Below are 27,389 nucleotides of genomic sequence, written 5' to 3'. Positions count from 1 at the left end.
TAAATAACAAGTGGGCCCCTGGGAGCTAATGATATATTTTGCAGTGACATCCATGAGACCACTGAAACCCCACTTATATGCAGCTACACCACTGCTACATCCAAACCACCTTAATGGGGCCACTTATGACCGGTGGGAGGATCCGTGAGAAAAGGTCTCAAAACACAATGACCAACATGAACCATGTCCTAAACCAGAGGTCTTAAACTTGTGGCCTATACTGTTCTTCCTTGATATGGTTCAATATAAAAAAACAAATACTTAACACTTTATTTTGAAATTCTGGGAAATATTGTCACAAATATTGTTATACTCCAGTATCAGGCTAGCTTGCCATTATATAATTCTAAAGATCATATCTCTCATCCCCTCTAAACAGTTGCTTTTTCCAAAAAAAGGTGGGCTATTTTTCACTTGACTGCCCCCGACTGATCAGACTATACTCAGTGGCCCCCGGGGCCATTTGAGTTTGAGACCCATGTCCTTGGCTGACCTGCGAGTGACGGTAATGAGTCCCTCGTAAGCGCTGATTGTTTAGGGTGCACAGGTAATGAGGGGCCCCCCAGAGTCTGGGATCGCCCCTGTTTATTTTAACATGACAAATAGAGGCAAAAAGAAACAGCTAGCGTAGCTCTGTCTGCTAACACACAATACCAGTTCTAATCCTGGAAAAGTGTAATAGTATTTATTTTTATACACGGTATAAGTACAGTGATTTGTACCATGTATATATCTAAGTAACATTGCTAGTAGCTGTAACGTCACATAAAGCTGCTATGCAAGTAATATTTTATCATGGTATTTATTTTTATACAAGTTCATATTTAATATTTTTTTCCCCATGTATGCATTGAATATTGTGTTGTTTGTTGCGTGTAGCACAACAAACAACAGCTACTGTAACTTGCTAACTGCCTCCACATAAATCCTAGGTCATACGTTGTGCAGAGTTGTCTTGTGACCATTTTGTCTCCTTCATTTACTGTCATATCTTTTTCTGCACACACTCGTGTAAAACCCCGGTGGAGTGGAGTGATACGCAGTGACATTGGCTGCGATGTTCCTGCAGTCACTCATGAAGAGGACGAAACATGTGCTCCATATTTAGCTGACACAATAACATTCAAGTGCTCCTCGTGTCGGAGAGTAAAATACTCAAAGTGTGTGCGTGTTTTCATGTCGTTTGTATCATTTTGATTTCTGATGTGGGGCAGATTTCCTCTTAGGAGCCTCAGTTTTAACCACAGCTTCTTCCACAAAGATCTAACAAATGTTTCCGAAAGATCATCCCTATGTTTCAAGGCCTGTGACTGGAGAGAGACTGTGCACACATGTGGGCTTCTCTACTTTCTCATTTCCTTCTTAATAACACAGCTGTATTCTCCTTCCTCATCCAAACACAGATATATCCCCTCCTCTTCTATCCCAGGTTGCTTCTCGGGGCCCTTTTTTGACAAATCACCACATTAAATGTGGTCATTTCTAGGCGCACCACACTTCCCTCTGTTTATTGGTTTCAGATAAAACTGCAATATTTCCATTAATCTACTTCCGCTCGTCGGGGCTGTGTGTATCATCTGTCCGTGCACACAACACACACACACACACCTCCTTTTTCTCCTTGGTCATTAATAAAGTACTGATGGACACACTGAGATTACTGACCCGTAGCCAACCCATTAATCAAACAATGCAACTAGCATATGATCATAATAAATATCCTCTAGATGAATGTCATGCAGCCAAGAGAATAGTTCCACAACTTCCTATAGACGCCGGGACCAGAAGGACAAATTTGATATAAAACAGATAAGATAAATCTGAGGTATTTCCAAAAGAAACACATTCTCTGTGTAGAAATCTCTGTCCTGACGGCCAGAGCCACATACATTCAGAGAAGCATGCCATCCATACAAGTCCTGTCGACCGCCCGCAGGCTGATGTACAAGATCACAAATGTCATTCAAGCATATCTCTGTTTCCTAATTAGCTTCATAGACAGATAAAGACTTCCTGCTTTCTGTGTCCACTCATTGACCAGAGATTGTTTGGTCTAACGTGTAAGTGGTGGTGTAACATATAAATGCTCGGGTCATCACCACAGACTGAGCTGTTATCTCAGCAAACTGCTTCTGCGTTGTCCTAGAAAATTAAAGGGTTATGGTCTGACCTCTAGTGGCAGTAAGGGGGAACTACAACATGTCTATATATTTCAAAATTTTAATAGATTTTCTTATTTGCTCTTATTTTATTTATTTTATTTGTATCTAATTGCTGGTTTACGCCCAACTGTAGCATTTCCTTCTAGTTTTAAATCAAATAAATACATTGTCTGTGAAGTGTAAATGGTAATATAAACTTTAATTGGTAGATTTTCTTTCCTAGTTTGTCTGGTTACTTTTTAAAATAATGAATTCCTGGCCATGGGTGTAAATAAACAAGCACCACCATGATTGCATATCAGATTCTATGTATTATAAATATAATTATAAATGTTGTTTAAATTAACTTGTGCCCAGTTTTCCTCAAATCATTACGTACTTCAGTATTTGCTGTCTAATGTGACAGGTGTATATTAACTCCTAATAGAAATAGAAATATAATTCAAGGCACGTCTGTCTCTCTGTCCTTCCCTTAGTTCTCATTGATTCCTATGATGTAAATGTGTCATCACATATGATGAAAGAAGCACTATTATCTCAAGGAACGTATCTGTCTGTCTGTCTGTCTGTCTGTCGAGGTCAGACTGTCCGAAAATAAAATGTAATTTTATGTAATGCCAGCAGTTAGAGATAAACAGCAGCATTTTGCTGTTATTTGTTTGGAAAAGGGAACATTCATAAAACACTGTGCGGCTCCCTCTGCTGAGACGCCTCCAGTTTCTTGTTACTATGTCTATTGCAAATAACAATTGGCTTGGGGGTTCTTTTCTGGGTTACACAGATATTGCTTTTCAGTATTTCACCTATTCATTTCGTATGGCACTCAAAGCTGAGACTTAGCTGAATAAACCACTCAAAATTCAATGAAAGTGTTGATCAGCGTTTGTCTTTGTTCAGGTGCTTTTGTGTGGAGGACATCTTGGGGTAACAAGATGAAAAACACAATATTTATACTTTAGGAAAGTTGAAAAATGGTTTAGATTAGACCGAACACTGGAGGATGTTTAAAATGACAACATAAATGCTGATAGTTGTTTTGTTTATTCAATAAACAGTGTCTATTGATGAATGACTATAGGGCTTATATTTGAGGTTAATATGTTGTAAAAGTTTTGTTCTTTCCATGTGAGGTCCTTTGTTTTGTAGACACAGGCAATATTTCCATGACATAACTGAGGTAGAAGCCGATGAGCAGTCACAATCTAATGTCCTTAATGTGTTTGTCATTATCCGTTCCTATCGCTCTACAGATGCACTTTATACAAAGGGCAAAGCATGTCAGTGTAAACATGTTGCTTATTGATATTTATGCATGAACACACAGTGGCATATTGGCAAAACCATATATTCATTTAATGGCGTCATGTTATAATAGCTTCTGGACATATTGTCGTTATAAACCGCAGACTCGATAGCTGTATGGTACAAAGTCCAATGTTAACGGGATGGGATATTACACATGCCGTCGCCATTAAGGCAAAAGGACATATTGATTCAATGATTAAGTAAAGAGGCACCACACAGTCAGACTAAATGTACGTGGAGAGCTTTAACATGACTTGTTGACTAAACAACACACCACTTTTACATGCATGTTAAAGGTCAGAATTTAGTCGGATTAAGACAATAATTTGGTTTTCTTAATGTCATGTAAACATGTTAGTCCGACTTAAATCGAGCTAGACTTACTCGGACTAACAAACCTAGATAATGCGGATAGTCCGGTTACTCCGGTATGTGTACGCTTAGTCGGACTGGAGTTGGACTTTCTGCACATGTACCAAAATGTCCTCCCCAGACATTCAAAAGGATCGCAATCGTTGTCGTATTGTGGCAATAAGGAAACATCAGTTTATTCTCCTCCATGCTGTGGTGGGGAATGTTGGAGATGTTAATCGGCATTTGTCCATGGCATCACACTTACAGACTGGAGTTGAAACCTTCATTAATAATAAAGCTTGGAACTCCCATGGTGCACTGAGGCTTCTCTCTCAGTACTCTGGAAGTGTTTAATGCACTCATCATCATGTGAGTCTGATGATGAGTGCCAGAGATTTCTTCCTGTTCTCTCTGATGTGCTTGCTCAGTGTGTGAACTGTTGGTTTTCAGTTCTTCTCTCTGCCTTACTACGTAAAATGCCTTGAGGTACAGAATGTTGGTGATGTATAAAACGGCCTCCAGTGACTTCAGAAAGAGCCTGGATGCACGCTGTTATACTCTGACCTAACCCTACTGTACCTCTTCAGCAGAGGGCATCACCATCTGACATGACAGCAAGTCACTGACCTTAGCAGTGTGTGTGTGTGTGTGTGTGTGTGTGTGTGAAGCATGCACAGTGACATCTGCACTACAGCTTTGTGTCCACGAGGCCCTCAGGCTGTTGCACACTGAACAAGGACCTTCCTCCGCATGACTGTGTTGAACATTTACAGACCAGGATCAATGATGTTAAGGGTCAGAACCTTCCTCTCACTCCTCTTGCCCTCTTTGGGTGCTGAGTAAAGATGACTGAAGCAGAATATTATCACTAGCCTGCAATGTCACGTATCATCATGAAACAGCCATTCGTCGTGCTGGGGACACCAAAGTTCACAATGACTTAGCAATCAGATAGGAAACAAAAAAACAACAGTTCATATTAATGCTGTATTATTATTGCTATAGCCACATGATCAAATATTATTTATTATTAATGACACCTCCACCACCACCTAATAATAATAATATTAATAATAATAAATATTGATATTATTCTTTATCATTCACTTTGCACGTGAAATTATACTTAGTTAAATTAAGCTTACTGTTGATCAGATTTACACTGTTTAAAATAATCAATAGGAGTTGCTCTCGGTGAACTACAACACTAAGTCTATTTTTAGACCGCCACTCCGTTTACAGAGGCTGAAACATGTGTGCACTCCAAATGTTCCCTGACCTCTGACCACTCTGAGGGAGGCAAAAATAGGTACAGTGCATTCTATTGCCAGGATTAGAAATCTCAATGACCAGTGGGAGTAGTAGTTCTTACAGTATATTATTTCATCTGTGAAGGAGCATTTGTCTGTTTTCTTGTCTGATTACATGATCTACTGTTTGTTACAGCTCAAGGGAGGAACAATTGTGTGTCTAATAACACCTTAGTGGGGTCTTGGTAGTTAGTCTTAGTGGAGGTTTGCACTCTTTGTGTTTTCTCCTTATGGTATTTAATTCATTCAGAGCTTCCAGTAACATATTTATGTTCTAATGAAAAATGTGAAAGAAGTTCTATTTATCATGAAACAAAGACACCACACTTATGTTATGTCTTATCATTCATGTGTCCACAGAGTGTCGGGTTTATATTATGTATCGACTTGGTTCAAGTCATTTCATATTTACTATAAACACAAGTTTGTGTTGTGATTAATCACAAGCTATGTAGGATTTGTTAATTAACACTAGCCGTGGGGAGATCTCGACACCAAATACCCTACTGTTTATATTTTTATACTTTATATACACCCAACCTCTTATTACTTAAGAAAATCATAAAATTTTCACAGTCATACAGTGGGGCACGCGGCTACTACTGTTGCCTCACAGCGAGAAGATTGCTGGTTGTCCCTGCGATGGATTGGTGACGTGTCCAGGGTGTACCCCGCCTTTCGCCCTATTTCAGCTGGGATTGGCACCAGCAGCCCCCCGGTGACCCTCATGTGGAGACAAAGGATGGGTGATGAAAAATTTAGTTAAATTCAGACAAAGGAGAGGCCCACATGGACAGACTTGGCAGTTGGGCTGGGAATGTATTTTAAGTTTTTGCATTCTTTTCATTGTTCACTGTAGAGCATTTTTGAACTGGAAAAAAAATACAGCTGCTTGTATCTGCTGCATGTTTTCCTAAACCATCAGGAAAATACTTGAATTTGAATTTTAAAAGCATCAAATTCTTTCCATTTGGAAATACAAATACAGGTAAAGCACATAACCTAATGAATAATGGTGGCGTTCCATTTAACATCCTCAGTTTCAAGGTGCATGCTATAGCTCACTGTCACATTGTCCCGATTATTTGACCTGAGCAGAGCCATTGTCAGTCGTATCAGTACAGTAGTAGTAGATTTTACAGTTATACACATAAATATGGAAGAGGTTTACAGCCAAATGTAAAAAAAAAAAAAAATAGAAAACGAGATTAAAGAGATTAAAGTCAGAATTCTGACTTCTTTCCTCAGAATTCTGGCTTTTTTATTTTTTATATTATGTTTCCAAGTTAAATCATACGCGGCCACATGTCTATGGTGGAACATTATCATGTTAACGTATTGTTTTTGTCATCATTTTTTTTTTCTGGTTGCACTCATCTAATAGTTGTTTTTTGTGATAAAATTTGCCAATTAAAGAAAAAAATGAAATACTATTCAACTTTCCTTTGAGCACAATGGGGTTCCCCTGTCCTGTCTGGCTCAGTTGCTTAGCAACAGACAGTGGGTGGAGAGATGGAAGACAGTATGGCCAGGGGAGTGGATGGGGGCGGGGCTTCTTCTAAGAGCCGGCGGCAGTAGGAGGGGCCGTGCTGCTTCGTGTACTCACCGGTGCTAAACACAGAAGCAGCAGGTTTGAGTACTATTTTCAGGCTTTGTGTCGACAAACGCTGCCCGCTGGTTTCTCCGGTACTTTCTCCAAACCCGCGACTCGGCACTGACGGCTGTAGGAGATGTCTAACGTCGACTGGAAGCCCTTTGTTTTCGGCGGGCTCGCTTCTATGACGGCCGAATGCGGTGGGTGACGCGTGGAGCGGCGTGGAGGCCACCGCCACTGGCGGCGGTTGAACTAACAGCTCGCGTGTGCATTACAGTCAGACACTAAAGTAGCGTCTTGTGTTTCTTTGTGTGGCAGGTACTTTCCCTATCGAACTGGCCAAGACGCGTCTGCAAGTCCAAGGCCAAGTAGGCGACATCAAATACAGAGAGATCCGTTACAGAGGCATGCTGCACGCTATCGTCCGGATAGGAAGAGAGGAGGGGCTGCGAGCGCTGTACTCAGGGTCAGTAAACTGGATTTATGTGAGGTTTCACTTTACTCCCTCTCGAATTTCCATTTATTACATATATAGTGTCCCAATGTTGGATTATATGTATTCTGTGCATTGCACGTTTTTTTTAAATATGGACGTACTTCCTTGTTTGTTTTTTTCCACTTCCTTTATTGCACCAGCCACAGTCCCACCTCGTTTCCTCTCCATCTTTCTGTATTCTCATCAAGTAGGACATCTGACTTTGTTTTGTCTCTGTCTCACTTTGGATATTACAACATAGTAATTCATTATCAGACAAGCACGTCTATATATCAATTACACACATTATCCCCATTAAAGGTGCTACATTGTGTAACATTAATTAATAAAATATATATAGCACGTTTCACAGATGCATATCACTAAGTGCTGTGCACTCAAATAAAATACTACAACAAGGGTAATAAGAACACATACTATGCACAGTTGTCATAAACCATACCCTAAGCCGGAGTAAAAGCCTGTCCAAAAAGACAAGTCTTCAGCTTCTTCTTAAAAGGATCAACAGAGTCCATACAGCACAGGGGCAAGGGATAGATAGATGCATACATACATACTTAAATGATCCCCCTTGGGGGAATTACACACTGTCCAGCAGCTCTTGACAGGTAAGTATAAAACAAAAAACAGATAAATAAATGTGCTTTCCGTAACTGCGGGGCTGCTGCCGAGAAAGAATGGTCTCAACATGTTTTCAAACCTGTATGGGTGGATCATAAAGAGTCTTTGGAATTTGGAAATATAAGATGGGGCAGCCATAAAATACACATATCTAAAAGTTTTTTTTCCTAAAAATTCTAAAATCGATGCTCAATGCTGAAACGGGGGAAATGTGCCCCATTCACTTTGTCCAAGTTAAAAGCCTTCATGAATATATATGTTTGTATAAGTATATAATCACTTTTAAATAGAAAAAGTCTTAGCTTTTTTAAAAAAAAACAAAAAAACGATCTTGCTTTGTGAAAGCTGTCATCTTGCAACTAGAGTGTGAATTTTGCATTTTAATTTAATTTTGCTCCTCTCCATGCAAATGACAAAGAAAGACATCTTTCTGGTTTGCAAAGGCCACCGTAGTTCCCTAACATGCTTGGGAATGGACTTTTGCACAAAATAGTGCTGATCCTAGTAAATCATGGGACCCTGCATCTATGATTTGATGATAACAGTTCATATTTGCTATGATTAAGATCGCAGACAATGTTGTTGTTACGGTAAACCTCCAGGAATCAGCACATACTTATTTATGGAGGTTGTGAAGTGGTTTTTATTTGATCGTTCAATGTGGTGTTTAGAATAGTGGATCGACTCTTGTATGTTATAATGTTACAGTACTGGGGAATGCTGACAATTACGAAAGCAGAAAATAGCATAATTTGTCTGCTTGCCACAAATTATATAAGACAATGGAGAAAATGGTTGCCCTGCCTCATCCTCTTGCCAACAAATGATGTGATCTCTCCAACCTGATTGTTCCTGGAAAAATAAAGTGTGTGTGTGTGTGTGTGTGTCTTTTGCAGGATCTCTCCTGCCATACTACGCCAGGCCTCCTATGGGACTATCAAAATTGGCACATACCAGAGTCTTAAGAGGTTGCTAGTTGACAGGCCAGAGGGTGAGTCCCTGTTTGCACATTCACACACAAATCAGACAGCTGTTCCTGTCCACTCATTAGGACACGCACATTCCCCTCTAATGACGCAGGGGAGACGTGTGTGTGTGTGTGTGTGTAAGTGAGACCTAGATAAATGTGTCTACTTTGTATTCATTCTTACAGTCACTCACTGTTTAGAGCATGACATCAAATGCAGTCTCAACCCCCCCCCCTTTCAGATGAGACATTGCTGACGAATGTGCTGTGCGGCGTTCTCTCTGGTGTCGTCTCCTCTTCCATCGCCAACCCTACGGATGTGCTGAAGGTAGCGTTTTGCACACTGACTGAAGAACTGTGTTAGATGTTGTTGTTGTTTTTTTGTCCTGATGAAGCTGCAGGCCTGAGCGATTCTTGACACTGCGCTGAGGTGTACAAAAATGTCACACCTGCAAAGCATGGCAGGCTTGTTTTTTTAAACTTGTTCTCTTGTCATATGCACAACTGTAATGTACTAAGGAATCAAGTTTTTCACTTTCAAGCAGTCTAACTGGTATTTTGGTCAGCTGCCCAGTGGAGCCAAAGGCCCCGCTGTTATCATGACCCCGACTTGTGGATTATTTATAGACCTGAGCTTGAAAAGCTTTGCATAGTGTTCTGTAAACGGCACTAGTGTTTGAATTTGTCTGTGCACACATGGTTATTTGCTCTCATTGCCATTTGCTTGACCTTTGATTGAGGCACACGGTGTGTATAAAACATATACAGTAAGTAATTGTGGGTTGAAACATGCATATTTTTTTTTTAAATCACAAATGTGTCCTCGCTCTACCTGCCAAGTTACCACTGAGACGGATGACTTATCAAGGACAATCTGTAAGCAGCAGCCGTTTTAATCGAGAGTAAGTGAAAACTGTGTGGCAGGATTCCTGGAAACAGGGGAATTGAAACTGCTTCAGGACACTGAGTGAGCATGCCAAAAGAATCTGTATTAACTTGTTTTTCTGCTGCAGTCAACACGGGGATTGAGTAAAACATGCCCCTACGTGTAAGTTCTGCACTGGCTTTGCATGCTTTCATACTCTCATGTTCAAGTTTATGGATATTACGTTTGTCTCGTCTCTCCTAGATTCGCATGCAGGCTCAGGGAAGTGTCATCCAAGGCAGTATGATGGGCAACTTTATCAACATCTACCAACAGGAGGGGACACGGGGACTGTGGAAGGTACTGAGAGCTTGACAAGTGGTTTAATAGTTTTGACTCATGGTGTTCAGAGAATTTAGGTATCACACACAAGCACCTAACTCGTCGTTTTACAGTCTTCCCCCTCTCTCTCTTTCCGCATCAGGGTGTCTCTCTAACAGCCCAGCGAGCAGCCATCGTAGTGGGAGTGGAGCTACCGGTTTATGACATCACTAAAAAGCATCTGATCCTGTCAGGTTACATGGGGGACACTGTGTACACACACTTCGTGTAAGTATGCTCAGTTCTTGTCTCTCTCTCTCTCTCATGTGACCTTGTCGGATGCAAATAAAGGTTAAAAAGGGGAATGTATGCTCACTGTTTGCGAAGACAATTAAATGTTTAATTTTTCAGGGTTATACTTGGGAATGGGTTTGTTGTAGTCATTCTCTGTTTGTCCGGTGTCGAAATTCAATTAGAAAAGATGTAAGCTTAATGTACTTAGCTATCACAAATGTTTCTCTCTGTTCACAATCAGCATTAGCAGCAGGAAACTGTAAGACATTTGAGCAAATAGCCAGCAGTGAAAACTGCAGCTAGATGGAAAAATAAACACTAGTACTGTTACATTTGTATTTCAGCCAACAAAGGCGTACTTCCCTGTTTTTCACAGGTATTTTGTGGTCTTTTCTGTCCAGTTTATCACACAGGGTTAACTCATGTTAGCTCTGTGTTTATTAGGTTACTTACTTAGCCTTTTCTGCGTTTTTAACTGCTCCACTTACACGACCATTACATGAAATGTCTGTTAAAACACCGCGGACACAATTCAGCTCTAAAAGGAGTCTGTGCTGTGTTGTCTTCAGGTCCAGTTTCTCGTGCGGTCTGGCCGGAGCTCTGGCCTCAAACCCAGTTGACGTAGTGCGGACACGTATGATGAACCAGAGAGGAGGAGCTCTGTACCAGGGAACAGTAGACTGTTTACTGCAGGTCAGTCGAAAACCCATTACAGCAGAAACTCCCATCTGATTTGATTTGTTTTTGAATGTTCACATAAAGTCCGGATGACATTTATCTGTGACTGACTGTTCTGATATTGTACTGCAGCAAAGATGATTCCGATTTCAGTATCAAACTCTGTTGTCATAGTCCTAAACGTACGCGGGGCTCTAGAGTGTGACCAGTTTGGTCGGATATGTGACCAAAAATCTTTGGAGTGCGACAAAATATTTTCTTTCTGACAGTTACAAATTGATTCTGCCTTTTTTTTCCCCAACGAGATTTAAAAACACAACATATTGTTCTGTTCATTCATCTCCCTGCAGCTCTCTCCCCCACATACACACACACACATTGTATCAAGTCTATATATTCTTTGTTTGTTATAATGATATTGTAGACAATTATATGGAAATCTTTATTGTTGTTGAATTACTGCCCCCGCCCATGAATGAGTGTGGCTGTGTATTTTGTTTAGATTTTTATTTTTATTTTTCTTGCCTTGAGTGTGGATTAATTTTTAATATCACGTAGCAATTTCCAATTAAAAACCACCCAGTTGGGACAATTATCAGATAAAGTGTTCAACGCATTTGTTTACTTTTCAGACATGGCGCTCTGAAGGCTTCATGGCCCTCTACAAGGGCTTCCTACCCAACTGGCTCCGTCTGGGACCGTGGAACATCATTGTATCCTTTAACCATCGAATTAGTGCACCAGTGTGTTTGCACATGACCCATGTTATGCAATATCCTCTGAGCTGAAGAAATGAGCAGGGAAAACTAGTCATTTCTGTTATGCTCTCAGCGAACGTGCATTTCAAGCCATGCTCGAGTAGTGGAAAGCTTAGTTTAATGCTGGCTGACGGTGTTATGCAACTTTGAGTGACCTGTCTCACTCGCCCTGGTTAGAGAGGAGGTCACTGGGGCCTACTGTGAGGGGAGGAAAGGTGCGGAGAGTGAACTGTATGAAAGGCTTTTCTGCTCCAAGACCCAGATCTCATTAACGATGATTTTAGAAGGTGGAAAAAAAAGCACATACTCCTCATGATCCACACAGGCCTGAGAAATGTAATGAGATTATTGACTTATTCCAGTAGGAGAGGCTAACGAGGACACAAGGAGATAGTAACAAGGGAGGCTTTGAGCCGAACTTCAGAAAGGGACAGAATGTCTCACATTCTTCCAAAGTCTATGTTCCTTCACTCCGTGCCCAGTTCTTCCTCACTTACGAACAACTGAAGAAGATCAGCGTGTGACCGGTGGAACGACAGAGTCGAGCACAGATGAGCACATGCTCCGACACAAGCTCATGAGCTCAGAGGACCAAAATCAGTAATGGCTGGATGTGGATGTGGATGGTTTCTTTCAGGAACCGCTGACGGGAGGTTCATGTTGACCCATGACTCCTGTGTGGGCCAAGCCAGTGGCAAATGTGGACGGGTCTGTGACACAAATGTTCATTTGCTGTTTTAGCTCATCCAAAAACTACATTAGGCTTCACCACTCATTTAAATTTGATGTCGGCCGCTCATGTCTATGTCAGCTAATTGACTGAGATGTGTGAGTGTGCAACGTGAGTCACGGACAGTTGTGGATTTCAGTCACAGCTGTTTTGAAAGTGGCTCTGCTGTCACATTCAGTATTTAACACTGAAAGTGAGCTTTACATTGAGTGCCTTGGTTTGTGGTACAGGCTGTCGTAAAGGACTGAGAATGTCAGACAGCCACTCTAAATGACAGAGGTCATTCCCTTTTTGAAAAGTTAATGTGTCCAACCCGGGCTTTAGGATCGTGTGTGGCCATTGTACGTCTCTGCAAACCATGTATGAATTGAAAATGCAATATGCATATACAGATGTGCATATCAAATCTGATCATTCTGCCTCGAATTATACTGGAAATAACCATTTTCTGATTAGGTTTTGTATACATTATGTTGGGATTAGGCACCAACAGCACCTGGTTTGGCTCTGAAAAGATTTACTTTACACAATGAATGTAATGATTTTGTAATAGGGAAGTTATATTATGGTTATAGCATCTTATTTTCTTTAGTAATTAACAAGTAATCGCTTGGTAATGTTGTAAAATGCCAGTGGCATATGAGGGAGAATCCTGTGAAGGTATTACGCATGGTGCACGTCACTAAGCTATTACCTGGATGTTACTTTGTAATTTTATCTCGTCAGTAGAAGCATATACATATAAAAAACAACTACTTTATGTTACAAATGTACACATTTCTCGTGGTTTGCAGAAAAGTAAAATGGCAATATTTGTGGGAGACGAGGGTGAAAATGTCTGCGTGCATGAGTCAACAAACCTGGATGGGGATCTTTTTTTTTTATATACACATATATTTCTAAATTGAGATAAGGGCGGGCGTGTGTGTGTAAAAGGTGAAATGACTTATTATACTATAACTCATTATGGAGTATTTACAGAGTAAAAAAAAAGCCAAGGATACATTAGTGTGTACTGAAATAAATCACTGTTACATAAGCAGTCTGAACGCCACTGTGGCTGCTCAGACCGGACGCACTCTTCACAGGCCACAATGTGCCCGAGTGTCCGTCATGCCAGTGGAGTCAACACGGTAAATATAACCTCTGGCAACTGAAGGACGACACGCGGGCGTCTTCTGGGTCTCTTGTGTTATCATATTCTTTGCTGTAAAAAAAACTGTAATGTTCACACAGACGCATGACATAAGTCTGCTTCTTGAATCAAGCTTTGTTTATTGGCACTAAAATCACTGCACATGATCAACAGTTAACTCCGGGCAGATTTTCCATTCACAGTACTTTCTCGCTGGTTGCGTATATTTGAGCTTTTGTTGTTGAAGAATGTAAATGTTGGCTGGCTGTTACAGAATGTGTGAGCTGCCAGTATACCTTTATCATACATTTGTGGTTAATGTAAACGCTGCTGTATTATTTGAAATAAAATGTGAAACACTCCAACCAACCACCCGGTATGTCGGTGATGTGCCTTGTTTTGGCCACAGTGTGGTGCTGTTGAGCTTCTCACCAGATCTCGACCCGGTTCAAACACTTGTGCTGCTTTTGAATCTTCTCTTTAATTCCCAGTCCTCGACTGGAGGCCATGAATCTAGCACAGTTGTGTTGTTTGTGCCGGGCTTCTTTCAAACGCACACATGTTCATGCAGCAAACAATGGCTCATGAATTATTCACACAGATCTAAGATGTAATTGCTCTTTTATTTCTCTTGTAAATTCCCAGCTTCCCCTGATCGGAGCGGTTCTGGGGCGCTGATGGGAGCTCAAGGGAGAGCAGAGGGAAACACTGACGTGAACTCTGCAGCTCCTGTTCGTGTTTGTGCTACCTTTTATTTTGGAAGTGTTGTTATGGGACTTGTATGAGAACTGCTATTGTTGTGTCTCTCTAATCTTAAGCCACCATGTTGCACTGCCGTGTTAGTGTTGTGACAAGCGTGTAGTTCCACTGAACCCCTCAGTTATAACTCTGCAGGTACATTACAGTTCAGGAGCAACGGCATGGTAATAATATGGCAGTCATTTCACAGGAAGGAGATGATAATATGGTATTATACCATTTTATTTTTGTTTAAATGACCACATATAAGCTTGTTTAATAGTGTTAATAAGATTACAGAGTTACCATGTTATTTCCAAGTTAATATATAATCACTTTCACACAGGTGGAATTCATCCTCCTTTAATCCTCGATTATCCCTCACATAAAAACATTTTGTTATTTCAAGCAGGAACTTTATTGAAACACCTGTGGGGATATCTGTGTGATACCATACAAATCACCTGTTAATGGATGTCAAACATGCGGCCTGCGGGCCAGAACTGGCCCACTAAACGGTCCAATCCAGCCTGCAGGATGAATTCGTGAGAAAGTCGCATTTGTTTCCCTTTTGATAAACGTTGTCATGAACTGACGACCTATAGTGATTTGAATGAACATGCTGTTATTTGGATATTATGGAAATAACACAGTATTACTGTATGTTGTCTTTTTATTGCTGATTACACCCGAAAGAAGATGTTATGGGCCCTTTGCACAGCAGCCTCTTTAAATAACGATGTTACGACAATGATGGAGACAAGGGATCTGTATGCTGGTCTCAGCAGTGCAGTTACATGTGGACCTGACTTTGCAGCACCAGCTGGCGTCTATGTCAAGTCGGGGCACAAACACATCCCTCACTGTCCACAAGGCGAGAGGAAACCGAAGGGGGAATAAGAATAATGTGTGCCTTGTGCCAGGATTTGGCATCTCGAAGCTGGCTTTGTTATAGCCTCCTGCTGCCTGGCATCACGTCCCTGGCACAGTCCTCTGGACCAGTGTGGCCACGGGGGATTCCAGCAGTCACAGACACGCTGCATTATGGGTATTATTTGCTGACTGGCCCAAGGGTGCAAGGAGGCTCGGCCGGCTCTCTTGTGTTCCAGGGATCAGAGTGAGCTTTTTTGTGTGAGGCTCCACTCCAAACGCCCTGCTCCTTTTTTTTTTTTTTTTTGTTCTTTTTTTTTTTGTTCTTTCAGCCGATTCAGATGAAAACATTGCAACGCATGGGAGAATTAATGGATAAATGGACGAGCGGATGGAAATGTAGACAAGGAGACAAATCTATCCTACTCTGTTAGACCGTTTTGTAAATGGGACTTGTGCTGACAAAGAGAAAAAAAGATCACAGGCCTCAGTTGCCATTTCTTGTTGCTTTGTATTGTCATTGAGTTATGGGCTGAGGACAGTTGTTGTTTTTTTAATGGTGCTTGTGTGTTTAGTTTGAGTGAAATGAATGTTTTTTTCTCTCCTGGAAACGTATTGTTTACCAGCCACAGATTCTGCATAACATGAAAATACCTTGCTTAGGAAAGTGTCGTCTCCTGGAGAGAGAAAGAAAATGCAGCCCCTGCAATTTGAAATTGTGCCTGTGGTAAATATTTTTGATGAATCGTACAGCTGGGCCTGGTCTGAGAATAACAAGCTGACAAAGTAAGGCTTTTGAGCAAGGAGAGGTGATAAATCCTGCGCACACGTTATGATGATGCCATTTAATTCTCAATGGTAAACAAAAAGGGTGTAGGCTTATTTACACACCCGGCCCTCTTACTTAAGAAAATCAGAATTTTCATGACAACATGGTTCTGGCATTTTACCTCATTTTAAACTTTTCCTCAATTATTCACTATTTTAACTTGAGTTTTGTGTGCGAGATAGAATATATGCACACAAACAGGAGCACACAGACGCACGTGATGCTTCCCCACTGCTGTGGTGTAGCACCCTCACACTGGTGGGGTTTTTTTTGTCGGCTGGCTGTCTGTCTGTCTGTCTGTCTATCCTATCATCCTTAATGAGAGGCACTTTGAGAAAAGTTGCCTCCAGTTGTTGTCTGTTACACCGCTAAACACGCTCGAGTGCTGGAGCCGACGATACATCACGACTAAAACTCCTCATCCAAACAAACAACCACTAAATCACACCACAGTTGACCTACATTTCTCACCATAGGAAGGAGGACTGGCTCCCGAGGGAGACGGGATCACAAGGATGATCCGCTGCAAATGCTGCGCGGTTGTTCCATTAAAGGGAGACTGCTGATTCTGAATCAGCTAGTTTTGATTTATTGCACTGATGTTGTATGAAGAGGAACGTGGGCACTTTGTGTTTTCAGTCAGTCGCCAACCTGTTAGCAGCCGTCGCGTTCTACTAGCACACTGTTGCTATCGCCTGCATCTGTCTTGACATTAAACAATTCACTGTCTTTTGTGCAGCATGAGAACCTCGTCCAAAACAACAAGATTCATACAGAGAACAACATGTTACCAAATTCAAGCCTGATACAGGGCTTTACCGTTCCAAACCGAACTGTACCATGATGGAAATATGGCTAGAGAAAGTCGTGTGAAGCTGACTTATGGTGCTTTTCCACTATATAGTTCTAGTATGGCTCTGCTCTACTCGTTTTTTTTTTTGGTACCTGCTCTGGCGAGGTTCCAAGTGAGCTGAGCCAATACTAAAATGTGACGTGGACAGAGAGAGAGTGTCGAGAGTGTCGTCACTGGAAGAGTCACGAGGGCAGCGTCCGACACAAGAATCAAACCGAACTGTAGGTCAGTTAAAAAGACGTAAAAATCCCTGAAAGCATGTGTTAATCTCAGGACATTTCTAAAATCTCAATATTTAACTGAGAATTCAGTACACCAAAGGGAACTGCTTTGCTCGCCACATATAAAATGACATTGCAGCAGTTTCATGCAGCCGTGCTAAGATGACTCCACCCACATCGAGTTGGTATAGTAATTGAAAAACGATCCAAACCAAGCCGTACCGAACCTTGCTCCAACTGTATAGTGGAAGAGTGCCATCAGTCAGCATTGTGTGCATTCGTTTGACGTTCATGGTTTAAAAAAGTTACGCACCACAGCTTTAAATTGTCATTTTGACGTTCTAATAGAGACTCAACCATGTTCTTGTTGAGTGTGTTCACTTTTGTGTAATTCCCGAGTATAAACTCTGGGCAGCGCTCGTGTGCTTTCTCTGCTCTACAGTCCTGACAAAGAGAAGTAAACACTCCATTTGCTTGTCCCCAACCGCTGCGCTCTATCTCTCCACAGCCCGCTCAGTCTCAGCTCCCCACATTAATATCCTGGCTTCTGATAAGGAGTAAATATTCAAATATTCAGCTGTATCATTTTCCTTGGATGCTGGATTTAAAATTCCCTGCCCCGAGGGCGAGGCATGCCAGCACGGCACGCACAGTCCACACACATGAACACACGTGCACATGCAGGGCCTCTGATGTTTGCTGCTGCTGTCATTGCTCATTGACAACGGAGTTCAGTCCCACATATAAACCACTGTGTTGAGGGATGGGGGGGGGGACCGAACTGATAGAATGATATTTTCGATGAAGTCAGTGGGGGGTGAGAAGAAAACTTCACTGGCACTCGGCTGACGATGAAACTGAAGGTGAGCGCTTGAAGAAAGAGAATAGGAGATGACAAGAAGAGAAGGCTTCAGTGGGAAGAGAAGAGAGGATGCAACACATGTCCTGATTCTCTGCTGTGCTCCAATTAGCTTCCATGTGAAAGCTCCAAGACACTGGTTGTCAACTGCTGTGCCAGAGACTCGAGACACAAACGGGCTGTGAGACAAAAGCTTATTGGTCCTGACGTCACATTTGACTTGTCTGAGAACTTGGCAAAAAGGGCTTGTGTGTGTGTGTGTGTGTGTGTGTGTGTGTGTGTAATGTCAGATGCCATAAAATATTACCCAGAGCAAATCTGCTCTCTGTCCAAATCTGAAAAATACCCTTGAGCCACATTTAAAGGGATAGTTCAGGGTTTTTTCTTTTCTGAATGAAAAACTGACTATAGGGTTAGAACAGTGTGAGATTCTGACAGTGCTATAACTTCAAGTAACAATATCAGAGTCTGATTTTGACACATACTGCACCGAACTGCATCATAGAGGTTCTGTATGGGAAAATGTGAAAGGGGAAGTCGTTCAGTCGTACTCATCAAGGTCACTTTACTCGTCATGTGGAGTGTTATTTAGCTCATGAAAGCAGCTGAAAATGGCTCGGGAGGATTCACCGTCATAGTGATGTCATCGGGGTTATCTCATGTGTGTTTGACGTTCGACAGGCACGAGGATTTACCAAGAGAGCAGATTTTCTGGCCCACTTTGGCCGTCATCCCATCGAATACACAGCGGCGTGACTGCTCGCACTAACTCGAAGGTGGGAGGATTGTGTTAGTCATTAAAAACAGCTCGTACCACATAGATACAGTATGACAAACCGTGAGTGGTTTTGATACCTTGACTTTAAGAACATGGTTGTAAAAAAAAAACACATAAACAGACAAAAATGACCTGATAATGATTCACTGATAAAGAGAAAGTGTCTGTGTTGCCTTTGTCTCAATAGGCATTATGGTTAAAGATGCAGTGTGTGACTTTTAAATATAAACACATTTTCCTTTACATTCAAACCGCTGTCGAATGAGATCAGGCAATGCTGATTTGAGCCACACGAGAGCCTCTCTGTGTTTTCTAAGTAGTTTTCTTGTCTGTGGCGATGTTCCCGAGTGATACGTGAAGGCACACGAGTAACAGTTACAGTTACACAAGTACACAACAGTAGGACTTCTGTTACCGAGTCCTGTTGTCGACAGGTTTTGGCGTGCATAATTCTCATTACCGTAACTCCTAGACCTTTTGTGACATTCATTCAAAAACTATAGACTGGCGATCTGTCCAGGGTGTGACGCCCTATGCCAGCTGAGATTGGCACAGCACCCCTGCGCGACCCTCATGTGGAGGATAAAGTAGAAGACGGATGGATGGATAGCGGAAAGCAGAAAAATAAACCTTTGCGCCATATACTTGTCGTCACGCTAGCCTTCAGGACTCCCGCGGAAACGACCGTCCAATCACAGACGAGATTCACCAGCGTGTCACACGTTTGTGACGTCAGCTTCTCTGTACCGTAATTCCTAAACGGTTGAATAACTGCCCTGATTATCACGATGGTCATAAGAGGGTTAAAGGGTGTTGTACTTGATTCCATTGTAAGTCGCTTTGGATAAAAGCGTCTGCTAAATGACATGTAATGTAATGTAATGTGTTGGAAACATTTTGCCTTGCATAAGTTCACGATTCGACAGAATACTTAACCTTTATCTGCTTTCGGGATATTTCAAAGCAAAAATGTAAGCGTTAAATTGTGTATGTTTGGAGGAAGCAGAGCTCTGAATGCTCTGTTTGTGCCACTGTTTATTGCAAGATTGTTCACAGTGTGTGTTTTCAAAGGTTTGACCAGGAGTTCACTTCTCTGTGGAAAATTGGCCCTGCAGGAGAACACAGATCAATGATAACACACACGCACACACACACACACACACACACACACACGTTGTCATCTGTAATATTGACAAGCAGTTAAATGGTCTTGTTGTCTACGTCCGTCCCGTCCCCGCACACACACACACACACACACAGAAGAAAGAGAGAGAGACACCGTGCACCTCTGTCCTATCTTGACTCAATAAGAGTCACATGTTCTCTGAAGGCATGAGGCTTCATATCACACAGTAATGTACCGAGGAAACAATAGCACCACTGTTGCTGTGAACTGTCGGAGGTGAGAGGCCTATCAGAGCTCTCGTCCTCCTTTATGAAACACACACACACACACACTACACTTTGGCCCAATCAGCATCACTGCGGCAGGAAATTCCAAAGAAAATGACAAAATGTGATCACAGCAATCTGCCCTCTGATCGCTAATAACCTTATTCCACAATAGCTGTTATGAAAGACAACGGCGAAGAACTAGCAGCAATCATGCGAAACTAATAAACGTCAATGATCATGTGACGACGGAGGGAAATATCAGAGCTGCGCTGATTAATACGAAGAATTAAAAACTGATCTTGTCTTGCTTTTGTAAAAAAAGAAAAGAAATAAAAATGGTGATTTACGACTGCCTCCGACACTCCATTCTCACACACACACACACATACACGTACACATACACATATATATACACACATACCACAAAATTTGACCACAATTAAATTAAGGGAAACAACAATCAAATTCACACAATCCATGCTGTTTGGCCTCTGCTCCTAGAGAGGAGCCGTTGTACTTTTGGTTCCTTTTCGTTTGTTGTTGGGACACACACACACACACACACACGCACACACACGTGCAGATCAGCCACTCCATCACAAACACAGCATGTGATATGTTGATATTTGAGCTGCTGAAGCAAAGTTAAGGCCTATTTTTCTTATTAGGTTCACAGAAGCACCCTTGCATTTCTCTCTGCTGGTTTTCCTTTAATTCTTCGGTTGATTCATCAAGTAAACCAACTGGTTTTTTTTTGTGCTCACTAAAGGGTATTTTCTCACATTACGCACACAAAAGCTAATTTGGAAAAGCGTCAGACTCCGGGGTTTAAGGTGCTGAAACTGAGCTTTCCTAAATAACAGGGCGGGCTGCTTGTTACTCCTTTGTTATCACTGATGGGCAGTGTCATCATGTAACAAAGTACAAATACCTCATTACTGTACTTAAGTACAAAATTCCCCTATCTGTACTTTACTTTGTAATTTATGGTTCTAGCAACTTTTACTTTTACTCCACTACATTTCCTCTATGAGTAGCTTTGTTACTCATTACTACCAAATGAAAACAGTAGAAGAAGAGTTGGTAATGGTCTGTATTTATATAGCACTTTTCTAGTCATGATGATATTCAACAACATGCATACAATAAATGTTTATGCTGTGATTTCGGTCACAATCAGTCTGCCTTCTTTAAAAAGTGGGTCCTTGTGTAGAAAGTTTGGGAAACACTGGGAAGCAGCGCTGATGGTAGACGTGGGACTAAATCAAAACAGCGAATGCCAAGGAAAAAAAAAGGCGTGGGAAAAGAACGGTGATTCTACATTGGTCCCTCTTATAAGCACCCCGCTCATATTTTATAGGGGAAAAAACACGAGTAATATGTGCTACTGCTACAGTTGCTTATATTATTTATAAAATTCTAAATTTAGAGAATAAAAAGAGACATGAGTTGACATGCAACTCATCAGCTGAACTGTTCCTGAAAGAATGAAAACAAACAAGGAAACAGAATAAAGGAAACAGAGGATGGGAGTCTATTAAGTTAAAAGAGAAGTCCCTCAGGGCGTGTAACTGTATAGTAAAGGTCAGTGTTTATTTTTTCCCCTCCTTGCACTCCTGATACTGTGTCGAGCAGTAAACTGATAATGATGGATACTCCTTCCCTGCATAGCTAAATCTGTTTTTCTCTCAGTTCACACGTGAAACAGGGAACGGATTCTGATGGTGCGGCAGAGCAGTGCACAGTATATCTGTGCACTGTTTTAAAAGGAGTTTGATTATTGGTGGAATATATTGATGTATAATTTGTCTGTCGGTGATAATGAAACCCAGTCACCCAGGATCACATTTCTGCGCGTGAGCTAACGTTTTCCAACCCAAATAACGTTACTTATTTGCCTATCTGCAGATATAACACATGCATATCTATGTGACAGTGTTTTAACCAGTGGTGGCACTTTTGGATGATGATAACCATTCTCAGATTATGAATTAGGTTGGGGTGAGGGTTAATACCTGGTTAGGGTTAAGAATAGATTATGATTTTCTTTTTGCTCAAAGCGCCAACATTATACAAAAATAATACTCCATGTCCAGGGTGTGAAAAAAAAAAACACTATGAGGAACCCTCATACTGTTAGACACAACATGTGTAGCAAGTTAAAAAAACACACTAATGTTTGTTCTTGACCTTGTTGAAGTCAACTTTTATAATATTACTTAAGTAAAAGTCTTAAAGTATATGACATTTGCTGTATTTAAGTGTCAAAAGTAAAATGTACATAGATTTCAGAAGTAAAAGTATTCAAAAAGTGACGAGTTGAGCTATGGTGGCTCAGTGGTAGGGCGAGTTGTCTTTCAACTTGAAGGTTGTGGCTATACTAGACTATACAGACCATAATAGCAACTCTTGTTCTTCTGATTTTATTTGGTAGTAACGAGTAACAAAGATAGTTCATAACAAATACAGAAAGCAGCCACCACTAATGGCTGTTCCACAACACATATTCTGTATAAACACACATATCGATATTTGCGGAGAGTGTCAGAGATGGAGAGTTTGTCTCGTGTCATCTGTCTCAGGATAGAATAGAGAGCTCCTTTTAGGTACTTTAGGTGCTTTATACAAGACTAAAGGTCTTGTATAAGCTCTAATCTTCAGGTATTGTAGGTACCTAAAAGTACCTAAAATACTTATTTTACGTCCTAGCACATAAATTAGTATTTGAACTGAAACTCAGCAACTGTTTTACTAGCAATCCTGCAGTTTTAAGATTCAAGATTCAAGACTTCTTTATTTGTCACACGAGGTTGTACACGGTACATTTCCTGGAAGTCAAAATTGCGACACGCCCCCATTGTGCTGAAACAAGATAACAATTTAAATTCAAATAAAGATAGAAATAATAAAACAATAAAAAAAGTGTAGTAGATTAGAATATAAAGAAAAGTAAGAATAAAAAGAATAAGAATATAATTGTACACAAAACAGTATATTGTTTTATATACAAACCAAACTTGTGTCTTTTGACAATTTTTCAGCTGTGATGCTTGTGATGCAACAACCTGCACACGATATCCACACATTATTGGATGTGTAGATATTTATTCATGTGTATACATACAGTACATGCATATGTACACCATGCCACACCATGAAAACACACTGGTTTTTGATGTTATGGCTGATTTGTGTGTACTCACTGTTCAATTTTTACAATGTCATCCTGACACACATGCACAAGCACGCACGCACAAAAGCACAGTCAGTCGCACACAGACACACAGTCACTCCCAGAGGGAATGTAATGGGAGGCATGCATCGTCAATCTTTGTATTAAGACTCCATTCCTGTGTTAACCTACTTACAGTGTGACTCCTCCCTCCATTCGGAATAAAAACACTAGGGAAAAAAGTGATGTGACCTCAGTTTGGAGCCTGTTTTATTGGGATTTTCTTTATAGTTATATAATATATATATATATATTATATAATTATATATATAATTATATATGTGTATATATATATATATATATATTATACTATATATATATTATATATATAGTTTTATAGGTTTATAGTTATGAACCAGAAGAAATTGCTCATATCGTGTGAGCTTTACCTGACAATAAACCCGTTTCTCATTCTGATTCTAATCCGTTACTTATCCATACTTATTCTAAAAAAATAAGTGTGCGTTACTTAGTATGTGCTACCGTGAGTTGATGCAACAATGATTAACCTCCAGTCACTTCTGACAAAGACTATCTAAACACTGAGTCTCTGGTGGATCGATTTTCCCAGGCTCCCGCACAACATGCCCAAAAAGAGCACACACACACAGTCCAGTAATTGACAGTAAAAGCAAGTGGTCAACTAAGCCTGAGCAGCACTGAGGGTATTTAATATTTTTACTGAAGCATTAATGCCTTACATGAGTGTATAAAAACAAAAGTGTGTGTAAACTAGAGCCAAACTGATGAGCATTCCCTCCTCAGAGACTCCAGCCAGCAGCTCACCTGATTCCACTCTCTTCTCATTAAGGCCAGAGTCTACATATCCCACCCATTTCCTTTGTTGTGCCTCTGACAGACACACAGTGTGATGGCCCTCTCTGCAGGTCCACTCCTCACCAACTCCTCACTGTAGGCCTACTACAGTGAGTAGATGATTTTCAGGGATTTGTTTTCTGTAGACTTCAGTGACATTTTATGCTTGACCAATTAACAGAATATTGATGGGTTGTTTTTTTATAACTTAAATACAAAAGTGTGCGAAAGCACAGAATTGTAACCAAATAACTTTATGCAGTCTTGTATGAAGTACCTTAAAGGGATACCTGAGTAAAAGTACAAGTATTTTACCAGAAATTGACTTTAGGAGAAGTTGAAGTCACTTTTCTTTATAATATTACTTATTATTATTATTATTATTATTATTATTGTTATTGTTATTTTTATTATTATTATTATTATTATTATTATTAATAATAATAACAATAATAATAATAATAAGTAAAAGTCTTAAAGTATAAGACATTTACTGTACTTAAGTATCAAAAGTTATTTTCTGATATAAAATGTACTTATGTTTTAGAAGTAAAAGTATTAAAAAAAAAGTGAGGAGTAAGGATTGAGCCATGGTGGCTCAGTGGTAGGGCGATTTGTTTTTCAGGTTGGTTCAATTCCTGACTCTGCTAAGTCTATGTGTGACCTTGAGCAAGACACTTAACCCCATGTTGCAGCGTGTGAATGGGTGAATGACAAAACTATAGTGTAAGGCAGTTCATCAAGACTAGAAAAGCGCTTTATAAATACAGACCATTACCAACTCTTCTTCTTCTTCTGGTTTTATTTGGTAGTAACGAGTAACAAAGATAGTTCGAGGAAATGTAGTGGAGTAATATAATATAAATAACTAAAGTAAAGTACAGATATGTGAGTTTTGTACAAAGTATTTGTACTTTGTTACATTACAACACTGATTTTATGATTGTTGAATTCCCTCATTGTACAATTAAAGTTAAACAAACTTGGGGTCTTACTGAAAAAATAATTTGGTTGTAAACATGATTATGTTAATTACCTTTATTGCAACTCTTCTTGTCATTTATGTTTCTTTCAATGTTAAGCCTGATTGTTGTTTGCACATATTTTGCTCAACTTCCTCTGAAACTCAGAAATGGATTTAAGGTCCAGTGTGTAAGAATTATTGACATCTAATGGTGAGACAGTAGATTGTATCTCTTCCACACACCCCTCCCTTTTCCCAAGCACATCAGAATAAAACACATTGGTTTTCCCATACCAAAGTTTCCACTTCAAAGGCTTAAAAAATAAAACACTTTTATTAAAAAATAATAATAATAATAATAATTATATAAACACACGCAAGGGAAGAATGTTCGATGTCTGCCTGTAAACCCTTACAGTTGTTTTTTTGTTTTTGTTTTTTGTTTTTTCCCCACATCAGGGAAGGTTAAAACTATTCTCCTGCTCATTTTTATTCCCAATAGAGTGTAGGAGCACGCTCTTTTTTCTTTTATTTAAACAAACAGCTGCGATGCAGCTGCTTTTTCCCCACAGATCAATATCAGTGGCATGTTCCTGACACTTTATTCATCCAGCATGTTAAATGCTCTGAAAAGAAGTGCAGAATAGTTCTATAAAAACTGGTGCATAGCTCTCATGTGCAGATGTACACGTTTGAGTTGTGACTTGAATATGTACATTCTTTTTTTTTATTCCATAGCACCAAGTTCACATACAGTATCATAGAAACACTTGAAGCAAAGCAAGTAGTAGAAGAAAACAGCAATGTATTCCCAAGTGTAAGGTTTGCTAAAAACATTTATTAATAATGGCTTTGCTGTATTTTAACATTGCATTGGAAATGACACTGAAATGTGCATCTCTGCTCAAAATGAAGAAGAAATCAGAGTGTTGATCTGTGTTTTACGTTCCGGAATCATTTGACCCAGTGATGAATGCCGATTAAACACATTCCCACTGATCTAAAACCCATTTAATCCCAGATAAAGACCTGTGAATGTGGTTTAAGAGATGTCACCGATCATACACTCTAGATCAGCGATGGCAGTGGAGATATTTAATGTCCTGTACTTTTAACCAAAGGTTCAAGGGTTTCACTGACAGCAGTTATAAGCAATGGATGTGAAGGAACACAAGTCGCTTGGAGTTCAAATTGTACTATGTCATAACAACATGTGCAACTCAAATGAAGACAACCACCGCTCACAAACGTTTAAGAGGCCACAGGCTATGAAAACATAGCTGATATAAGCTAAAATTATACAAAAAAAAAAAAAATCCATTCACTACCGGAATACTGAGGATGCCCTTGAAAACAAGATGGTGCATCTCAAGGGGTGTATCCTCCATCCTCTAAAAATAAATACTTACGATTATATTATTAGGTTTTGTTCATCAAACACAGCAAAGAAACATGAAGCATGTTGACCTTTTTGCCATTTCATAAACAAATGAAAAAAGAATATCATTGTGAGTAATCCATTTTTAATTAAGTTAATATTGAAACAGAAAGATCGAGAGTCTTTCGTGAAAGATTTCCAGGTGAGACATCGTTATTGTCCTTCCCCTCACACTCATCTTCACGACAGCCGTTCGTGAAGACTGAGAAACAATAAAGACTAAAGAAATCATGCCCCAAGTAACATCTGTGATGATTTAGAAGTATTTAACACATGGTCTCAGAGAATTCTGGGAATTCCAGCTTTGAAACTCAGTAAAATCAATATGAAACATGTATGGAGACAGAAAGTCCAGAAAATTGCATAAAATCATAAATGAATCTGTTGTATTGATTCGGTTGGTGCATGTGCTCAAATCTGCTGAATAAAATGTCTTTTTTTTTCCTTCCCCCTCATTTTTACAACACCATAAATACCATAAAGTGAAGAAAAACACGAAAGTTATGCTTGTGTAGAAAATCCTGAGTACAGTGTGTTCAGTTTGTTAAAAGCCTAAAGACTGTGCAGAAAGTGAGAGTGAGTTCTTTTGTGGCATGTGAAATGCATTACGCTGCTCAGTCACAGCTCACACCATGTGAGAACTGTCATGCATTAAGATCCAGATGAATAATCTAACAATCCACTCACCAGCCACTTTATTGGGTACACCTGTACCTCCCTGTACTGTAGATATATATATATATATATATATATATACATATGTGTTGGGGAAAAAAAGTGAACTTAGCCAATCACATGGTCAATGG

The 27,389-nt window shown here is 40.2% G+C and overlaps 1 protein-coding gene across 1 annotated transcript; it reads left to right on the top strand.

The window, feature by feature from the left end:
* Positions 1 to 6,702: 6,702 nt before the first annotated feature.
* Positions 6,703 to 13,959, top strand: LOC131470243 (kidney mitochondrial carrier protein 1). Its single transcript, XM_058645947.1, has 9 exons — positions 6,703 to 6,925; positions 7,044 to 7,191; positions 8,739 to 8,833; positions 9,052 to 9,137; positions 9,939 to 10,034; positions 10,159 to 10,283; positions 10,859 to 10,982; positions 11,600 to 11,680; positions 12,208 to 13,959. The coding sequence occupies exons 1-9, from the start codon at positions 6,862 to 6,864 to the stop codon at positions 12,247 to 12,249; spliced, it is 861 nt and encodes a 286-aa protein (XP_058501930.1). The 5' UTR covers positions 6,703 to 6,861; the 3' UTR covers positions 12,250 to 13,959.
* Positions 13,960 to 27,389: the final 13,430 nt, after the last annotated feature.

This window comes from Solea solea, chromosome 1, assembly GCF_958295425.1.
Source record: "Solea solea chromosome 1, fSolSol10.1, whole genome shotgun sequence".
Lineage (NCBI taxonomy): Eukaryota > Metazoa > Chordata > Actinopteri > Pleuronectiformes > Soleidae > Solea > Solea solea.
Note: the sequence above shows the minus strand (reverse complement) of the source record. Positions and strands in the feature narration are given on the sequence as shown.

Bases quoted from the DNA above. Each gene is read 5' to 3' on its own strand.
- LOC131470243 (XM_058645947.1), top strand. From the start codon at position 6,862: ATGTCTAACGTCGACTGGAAGCCCTTTGTTTTCGGCGGGCTCGCTTCT. The intron at 9,138-9,938 runs GTAGCGTTTTGC...CGTCTCTCCTAG, and splicing joins ACCCTACGGATGTGCTGAAG to ATTCGCATGCAGGCTCAGGG. The intron at 10,983-11,599 runs GTCAGTCGAAAA...TTTACTTTTCAG, and splicing joins CAGTAGACTGTTTACTGCAG to ACATGGCGCTCTGAAGGCTT.